At 37.0% G+C, this 9,037-nt stretch overlaps 1 protein-coding gene across 2 annotated transcripts in view; it reads right to left on the bottom strand.

Moving 5' to 3' along the window:
- The window catches only part of LOC107700554 (zinc finger FYVE domain-containing protein 9-like), a 30,226-nt gene that overhangs the window by 6,161 nt on the left and 15,028 nt on the right, over nucleotides 1–9,037 (bottom strand). Inside the window, exons 7-14 of one of the 2 annotated variants that reach the window (XM_016502256.1) lie at nucleotides 6,757–6,920; nucleotides 6,489–6,597; nucleotides 6,104–6,226; nucleotides 4,216–4,371; nucleotides 2,498–2,722; nucleotides 1,888–1,970; nucleotides 1,684–1,788; nucleotides 1,123–1,273 (exon numbers count right to left, since the gene is read on the bottom strand). In XM_016502256.1, coding sequence (XP_016357742.1) covers nucleotides 1,123–1,273; nucleotides 1,684–1,788; nucleotides 1,888–1,970; nucleotides 2,498–2,722; nucleotides 4,216–4,371; nucleotides 6,104–6,226; nucleotides 6,489–6,597; nucleotides 6,757–6,920 — 1,116 coding nt within the window. Of the gene's footprint in view, nucleotides 1–1,122; nucleotides 1,274–1,683; nucleotides 1,789–1,887; nucleotides 1,971–2,497; nucleotides 2,723–4,215; nucleotides 4,372–6,103; nucleotides 6,227–6,467; nucleotides 6,598–6,756; nucleotides 6,921–9,037 lie in introns of both variants that reach the window. The other variant, XM_016502254.1, reaches the window with a different exon arrangement.

The following is a 9,037-nucleotide window of genomic DNA, read 5'->3' on the forward strand; positions in this document are numbered from 1 at the left end:
TAGTTGTGTTTGAGTCCCTCAATTGTCCTCAGTGTGAAAAGATGGATCTCAAAATCATACAGTCACTGCTGGAAAGGGTTCAAATGTGCAAAAGATGCTGGAAAACTGAAGAATCTGCAGGACCTGGTGGATTTTTCTGAGGAACAGTGCTCAGTTTAACTGTTCAGAACAAACGAGGGACTCATGAACAACCATCACAAAACAAACAACAGTCGTAGATCATCCAGGTAACCACACACAGTATTAAGAACCAAGGGTTCCCAAACTTTTGAAGGGGCTTATTTGAATAATTTCAGCTATTTTTTTTGTCTTGTGGACTATATGTAAACATCTTTTATGTAAAATATCTTACTCAGGACAGTACTAAATAAAAAATAACAGGCATTTTGCATGATCTCTCTTATTTTGTTAAAATTATTCACATTTTCACAGATTCTGCAAGGGGTTCCCAAACTTTCGCATGCCACTGTATATATAAGATATTTTGAAAACTTTTGGTAACCAAATTGTTTCAGTTCCCACTGATTTCCATTGTATGGACAAAAAGTACAATGGAAGTCAATGGGAACTGAAACTTTAGTGTCACAGAAGAAAGAAAATCATAACAGGTTTAAAATGACATGAGGGTGAGCAAATGACCATAGATTTTTTTCATTTTTGTGTGAACTATCACTTTAATTTGATTAGTCAACATAATGTCATCAAATTAATCACAATATTTAATCAACTGACATCTCTAATTTTCATGTATTATTATTCAAAAGTTTGGGGGCTGGTAATTTTTTTCATGTTTTTGAAAGAAGTCTCTTTTTTTAATCACAAAGACAGTAAAACAATATGATTGTAAAATATTATTACAATTACAAATAACTGTTGTCTATTTGAATATATTTTAAAACTAATTTATTCCTGTGATGCTAAAGCAAAATTTTCACCAGCCATTACTCCAGTCTTCAGTGTCACAAGATCTTTTAGAAATCATTCCAATATGCTGATTTGCTGCTCAAGAAACATTTCTTATTATTAATGTTAAAAATGTCTGAACAACAGTGTACACACTGGGTGAAATCTTTGGGTGCGGCTTTAAGGTTTCATTTGCAAATGCAAGCATCCGTGGCGCACCTTTGCGAGGCTGGTGATGAATACTGATGGCCTGCGTCTGGTAGTTTCCATCGTCGTTCTGAACACATACAAGATGGGAATCCGCTCGTTCGTTGAAGCACGCTCCCATTGCCAGCACATGCTCGTTTGACTTATTCATAGCCTTCATGAGCTGAGAAAGGAGAAAGCCGAAAGAAATGCTCGTCATGACTTTCCAAAGTTATGCATAATCCTAACACTTAATTATGTTTTTAAGGGTTTATAAGTCCTAGATGAGTGAATGACAGCTTCTAAAGACACAAGGCACTCAAGGCTTTAAATAATCCCTTCTGTGTCAAAGGTCTGCCACTACAAGTTCTGCTCTGTCAAATGCTTTTTAAACACAAGCTAAATACCAAAAGTCTTCAACAAACTGAGAAAAGGACACAAGCTGTTGTCAATGCTTCACTTGTTCCATAGGACATTTGGCATCAATCTGCTAAATCTCAAATACACTTCGCCTGCATTCTAGTTTAAATGTGTTGCCACTAATGCTACAGAAATTCAAATAGCTTCTCTGTGGCAAGTGCTAGTTTTATTCACCTCATTGTAACGGTTGCTCGGTATCTTGATGCACGTCTTCCTCACTTCCATGTCCACCACCAGCCCCTTCACCACCGGCAAGGTGTACTGGTAGTTACGGAAATCCTGTAGACATGTGAGAAAAGTCAAGATGCCCATAAATGACTTGACTTGGGTTAAGGCATGTACTAAACGCAGAAGAAGCAGTGAAATCAGAACACTCACTGCCAATAAGTTCATAATGGTATGACCAGTCTCTCCAAAAAGGGGTTTTCTGAAGCGAACGCTAAATAGTGGGCAGGGGTAGACTGCAACACAAGTGCAAAAGAACACTCTAAGCCACCAAAACAAGTCATGCTATTCAAATCAGAAGCTCACAATAAGCTCCTTCACACACCACATAACTGAAAGGCCCCATTATATAATACTGCAATTACTGTAATGTAATGTACTGTAATGTACCCACATAAACATGAGACTAGAATGTACATGGTGCTTCTTTGTGTAAGTGAGCGCACTTGCATGCCATGGCTGAAGATTCATGAGTTGAGAAGCTCAGCGGGAAATACATTGTTAATATATTCCATCTCTACAGGAGGCTGTGCTTACGAATTAGTGCAGAGAAATTCTCTGTGTAAGAAGAATGACATTTTCTGCATTCTTGTTTCTTAAACAGCTCTTCTACAGGCATTAAAAAGAGGCCTTGCATTCTCTATTTTCTGTAAACGCACACCTCACCATGTGAAGAGGTCAAATGTAGCAATCAAGATCTTTCAATGTTCAACAGCTAAACCATTGCAAAAACCTCAAAATCAACATCAAACCACAAACTCACATCGGTATTCCGCCCCTAGGCGGAGCATGAGTCGGATGGGAAAGACCTTGGCCCAGGGGGTCTCCCACTTCTGCACCAGGATGCCAAAGAGGTAGGGTGGGTTGGGCAACGGCAGGTCCTGCAGGGTCTGGAAGGTGGGGCTAATGTAAAGGAAGCCGCCGTGTTCCTTGCTGCCCAGGAAGCTCTGAGTGAAGAAGGAGTGGCCCAGGTGACTTAATACATTTCCTGCACAGAAGGAAGTGTAGGATTAGATCAATCTCTACCACTGTGCTTAAATTCATGCTTAAATTATTTCCAATTAGATAAAAAAGAAAAACTATTTAGATGGCTAAACAACTTTGCTGTCAAACGATTAATCGCATCCAAAATAAAAGTTTTTGTTTACATAATATATGTGTTTGTACTGTGTATATGTATTATGTATATATAAATACACACACATGCATGTATATATTTAAGAAAAATATTAAATTTATATATTAAATATATTTATATATGATAGAATTTATAAATATATACAAGTAAATACATGTAAATATTTTCAAAATATATGCTGTATGGGTCTTTCTATGTACATAATAAATATACACAGTACACACACATATATTATGTAAATAAAAACGTTTATTTTGGATGTGATTAATCGCAATTAATCGTTTAGCAGCACTACCATAAATAATAATAATAATGTTGTTGTTATTAATAATAAATTGCATATGTTCTGAACAGTTGTGGTCTAATGGGTATTTAGTTATTGCATCAAAAAGCAGCAATAAAATAGTATTAAAAATCTACTTTGTATATCACTTATAAGACAAATCATCTGTATCAGTATAAAACAATCTCAATTAATAGCTACAATAAAAAACATCCAAGATGATAGACAGACTTACATGTTAATTTTGTCTATATTTTATTCACAAGTAGAGTGGTTGCATTCAATCACAAATTAGCCATTTCAATATTTCTTTTGCATTTTGATGGTTATTAGTGAATATTTTTTTTTGCTTTGCAACATTTTGCTAGATTATTTTGCCAGTCTAGTACTACCATTCGGTGAAGGGTTGCTGCCTATATAGAATGTAAAGATCTGTGAAATAACATCTGTGGAATTTCTTGAGGGCAAAAGTGACTAAATTGCATCCAATGAAAATAACAATTTTGAAATCTTGAAATTCCCATTTGCGTGCATTCCTACTGAACCAGAGCTAAATGTGACCACTGCTTTATGAAGTCCAACTTAATTTAGGATGTTGACTGTTGACTGTTGACAGAGCTTTGGATTGTAGTACTAAAATGGCTACAGCCCATAATGTTTCACTCCAGTAGAACAAAAAAAAATTCATGAGAGTTCTTCAGCATTGGCCACTATGTAACCTGATGGCCATTTAACCTGGCCAGACAAATAACATTCTTTTACTGAACACATCTGAATTGGCCTCCACACTTTTGGCACACATCCTACATTAGGCTCACAGGGAATGCTGTCAGAGTAAGAAGACATGGGAACTGTTCTGTGGCTGAACCCACTGACCTGAAGTTGGACTGGGAGACAAGAGGAGGATTGTGTCTGGAAAACAATTTCTGCTGAAGTGGATCCTCAATGCCACCAGGGCCAGCAGCCTCATTTGACCTTTAAGAGCCTCCTGGCAGAATGGTCTAATCTTAACTATGTAGGCCTTGCTCTCATTTTGTCTGGTGGAAGCGTATCAGTTTACCTGTGAGAGCCTCCCGGTACAGCTGGACGAAGTGGCTGAAGACGTCCTTGGGAATGGTTTTCTCGTCAGGGAGGCACTGTAGAAGCACTACAACCTCTGCCTGGCCCACGGCATGCATACCCTTTGTTGTCATATACCAGCACTTCCTATTTACATCTTCACACAAAGATGACACAAAAGACTGTTAGGACTCATGAGAATTGTAGGACATTCCTTGGCATAGTGAAGGAAATCCTCACGTTGCTAGTTTTCTGCAATTCCACAAAAGAATGACAATAGCCAAGACATACAGCTACCAGTTATGTTCAACTAAATGCTGCAATAAGTGCATTACATTCAATTAATTGCTAGAATTTTAACTAATAAATTGGGTGTTTCTTTAACTTTGGGCATATTTACATAAATATATACTGTGTGTAAATGGTTTATATACACTACCATTTAGAGCTGCACGATTATGACAAAAATCATAATTGTCTATTATTCCCTTGAAATTGTAATTGCGATTATTAATTACGATTATCACAATTTACATTGAATGATGTTTATACCATTGTTTTATGCAACTGCATGCCGTATATTTATATGAAAATAAACAAGCTGAAAACAGTCTAACTGAAAACACTTTTAGTGCTTTTCTATAGTATTAAGATTCAAATGTCAACTATACATCGGATTGGTTTCTTCTTTAAATTATAAAAAAGTAAAAATATGAATGGTATTATAATGTTATACTAAAACTAAAATTAAAATAATGGGAAAAACCCTTAAGATAACATGTAGAAAGAAAAAACCGCATCTTAAGCGTGCAGAATAACATAAGTGGACTTTGAACGATTAATTGCCGCTTTGAACGATTACGTAATTGTGGCATCCATAATTGTAATCGCGATTAGAAATTTGATTAATTGTGCAGCCCTACTACCATTCAAAATTTGGGGTCAGTAAGATTTCAGTTTGTTTATTTATTTATTTTACAAAATTAATACTTTTTCAAAAAGGATGCATTAAATTGATCAAAAGTGACAGTAAAGACATTCATAATGTTTCAAAATATTTCTATTTCAAATAAATGCTGTTCTTTTTCCTGAAGTGTTTTCAACATTGATAATAATAAGAAATATTTCTTAAGCAATTAGAATGATTTCTGAAAGATCATGTGACACTGAGGATGGAGTAATGGCTGCTGAAAATTTCAGCTTTATTAATAAATTACGTTGTAATAAATTTCATTTTAAAATGTATTAAAATAAAAAACAAAAGTTTAAATTGTAATAATATTGTGAAATAATACTGCAATTTAAAATAACTATTTCTACTGTATTTTTGGTCAAAATAAATGCGAGGTGAGACTTTTCTGTCCCAAATCTGTAGCACTATTTCTACCATATTAAAATACTTGGCCCTAGTAAAGTTTTTATATTTGTTTGTTTTAAAGGAGAGAGCAGTTTCAGTGAAAAACATGCTAGAGATGTAATGTGTGTGTAAAGAAAAATGAGGTACATTTTTAATTGTATTTTATTGTCATCAAGCTTTAAATGTCAAATTATGCAAAAACTGAAAAATAATTACAAATATGTATAGCCATCTGTGATTATTAACCTCTGCAAAATGTAGCTTTTTGGCATTTTATTCCAAAAACATTAAAAACAATAAAAAAAAATAAATAAAAAAAAAAGTGAAGATTCATTGTTATAGGACAAATTAAATTAAAAAGAAAGAATTTGAAAATTGTGTTTTAAGATCATTTATTTTTCTTTATAAGCCCTATCTAAAGGGCCAAACATGCCCACAGTTAAAGAAACACCCATGAACAAATATTTCACAAAGTCACACCATTAGCACATTAAACTCTAGAGAACATCTTAGCAAGGAGTGGCTTACTCACAATTGACCAGTTTGACCATGGCCAGCAGGTTGGCGTTGAGGACAAACACCAGGGGATCAGGGCCGCCCTCCTCAAGCTGCTGCATCAGTACAATCTCAGAAGGTCTTTCCTCCACAGCATAGTCTGCGGACAAGACACACAATATCAATACTGTAACTATCGACCAATTGATCCATGAATCTATTCGGTTTCCTCTCATGGTACAACCCAGATGAGGAACCAACCCAATGAAAGTCCTCCCTTAGCATGAGTGGTGACAAAATAAGCAGAAACACAGATCCATGCACACAGACATGCACAAACAATCACAGATACTCATATTTAGAGGAGTGGAGGCAGCTGAATGGTGAGGATGGGCAAGCACCTGTGATGTGGCCTCCCGTACCTCCTTTGACGCCTGTGGAGATGAGGATGGGAGGAAGTCCGTCCTCTGGGATCAGACTGAGAGAGCTGCCCACAGGGCTAGCCATCGGAGCTCCAGTGGCACGGGCCGCCTATGGCAGGGGAGGAGACAGAAACTTATACCGCAACATAACACGACCGTCTCAGGACAACAATCATGTTCAGAAACAAGCTTATGCTTGTAAAACTCCATATTATAGATGATTCGAAAACAGTTTACTGAGTTTGAATGTGATAAAGCAAACTGTCACCTCAGAAGCATTGGCTCCTGAGGATTTGTTTGAGTACTGGGATGCTGCCACAGGCTGTGTGGGGTTGGGGTTTGCCGCCGGCCCTTTAGAAGAGTCTGTAGCTTCCCCATTTGGTAAAATGCCGTCAGCAAACCAAACCCTTCTTTGCTCTCGAGGAACAGAGCCTGGAAGTACACACACACAATGAGGCTTATGAATAGCTAATTCTGGACTTTAAACGATAAACAGCATAAAAAACTGTTCAAATTCAGTGTAGAGTTAAGGGACCGGCAACATATAAGAACAAACTGCCCGGTCCTGCAGATTTGCTTTATTCAACATCAAGAAGATCAGGCTCTTTCTTTCGGAACATGCTTCACAACTCCTTGTTCAAGCTCTTGTTCTGTCCAGGCTGGACTATTGCAATGCTCTCTTGGCAGGTCTTCCAGCCAGTTCTATCAAACCTTCACAATTAATCCAGAATGCAGCAGCAATATTAATTTTTAATGAGCCAAAAAGAATGCACGTCACACCTCTGTTAAATCAATTTGCACTGGCTACCAATAGCTGCTCGCATAAAATTCAAGACATTAATGTTTGCCTGCAAAACCACCACTGGCACTGCACCCCTTTACCTAAATTCATTACTTCAGACTTATGTGCCCTCTAGAAGATTGCGTTCTGCAAGTGAACGGCGCATTATTGTGCCATCCCAAAGAGCGATCAATTAATCGATTAATCGTTAACCTTAATGCTGCAAAATGCGTCTATGCAGCCCGGCATGACAGAATGTGCAAAAGTTACTAAAAAAAAAACCCCGCTTTCTCACCCGATTTAAAGGGGATTTAGTCTGAATAAAATGCTAGTAGTAGGACTGTAAAATGAATAGATATGATTATGATCATTTGATCAAATGAAGAGAGCTCGTTTGAGAATTTTACTTTGTTGACTGTTTCCAGATTTAATCCCCAAAAGTGTTTACTTTTATTTCTGCACACTCACAATAAAAACAAGATTTGTGCTTTTGCAAAATAAGGCAAACAAACAGAATGCGCGTTGTCATCCTTTCCTTTCCGTGAACTTGTTTATGCGCCACACTTCTGTTTTAAATCTGTTAACTTAATTATTTAAGCCAGAATTTTGACCCAGGGCTTGAAAACCTATGCCTAGGTTAGTTAGGTCCATGCAGAAACTTGTGAACGATGCTCGTAGTTGTGGCATCACCGTTTAGTGACAGCATTGAATGCTCCGGGAAAACGTATAGCCAGTGTCGGTCACAGCGCCTTTTAATTGCTGTTTTGAGTCCAGCAATTATTTATTTACAAATTATAAGCTCTGATTATGACACGTGTGATATAAAAGCTTTGTTTATTAGAGGAATAATTGGTTAGCTGGAAAACGTTACATCGCAACCATGCTTTTGGATGCCGTTCGAGCCCATATAGCCTACATTTATGCGGCTTTGTTCTGGTTTCCCGGTTGGTCACGAATTTCCAAAAATTCAATAATATTTAGGCATTGTTTCTTTTCCTAAATCCTCACCGTCTAACCCTCTAATTTCGCAGGTTTATTTTATTGTCATTCACTTTTTATCACTGTTTTCGCATCTAAGGGAAATGAAAGATTTCATGTCCATGAATTAAGAATTCGTTCGATTTATTAATTTGTTCCCTCATTTTAGTTAAATCATGGGTTATTTAAGGAACAAAATTAATGAAACATGGACAGTTGCCACAAATTAATAAGTCGTAGGAACGAATTAACAAGTTGTAGGAATGAATAGCCTATCTGTCCTGTGTCCCGCAGCCCTGCAAAGCGCAGAGAACGATATGAAAGAATTATCTGGGGAAATGACTGTTACTACATTTCTATTGCATTCCATGTTGAAGAACTTTGTGTTGTTTCTATTTGAATGTACTTTTAAAGTTTAAATCACATTAAAAGCTTAATTTGTACATTATGAATGAATGATGATGCATTTATATACCGTCACCGTCACTCACAGCCGCTCGCACGTGTTTTGCGCATGAGACGCACGCAGCCCAAAATTAAACGACTTAATCGACCATCGATAGCTTTAATCGATTTAATCTCTTATCAACCATTAATCGATCATCGATTAATCGTTGACATCCCTACTTCAGACTTATGTGCCCTCTAGAAGCTTGCGTTCTGCAAGTGAACGTCACTTTATTGTGCTATCCCAAAGAGCCACAAAATCACTTTCACAGACAGCTCCCTCCTGGTGGAATGACCTGCCCAACTCAATCCAAGCAGCTGAGTCCTTAGCCATCTTCAAGAA

The sequence above is a fragment of the Sinocyclocheilus anshuiensis genome, unplaced genomic scaffold (assembly GCF_001515605.1).
Source record: "Sinocyclocheilus anshuiensis isolate Anshui unplaced genomic scaffold, SAMN03320099.WGS_v1.1 scaffold718, whole genome shotgun sequence".
NCBI lineage: Eukaryota > Metazoa > Chordata > Actinopteri > Cypriniformes > Cyprinidae > Sinocyclocheilus > Sinocyclocheilus anshuiensis.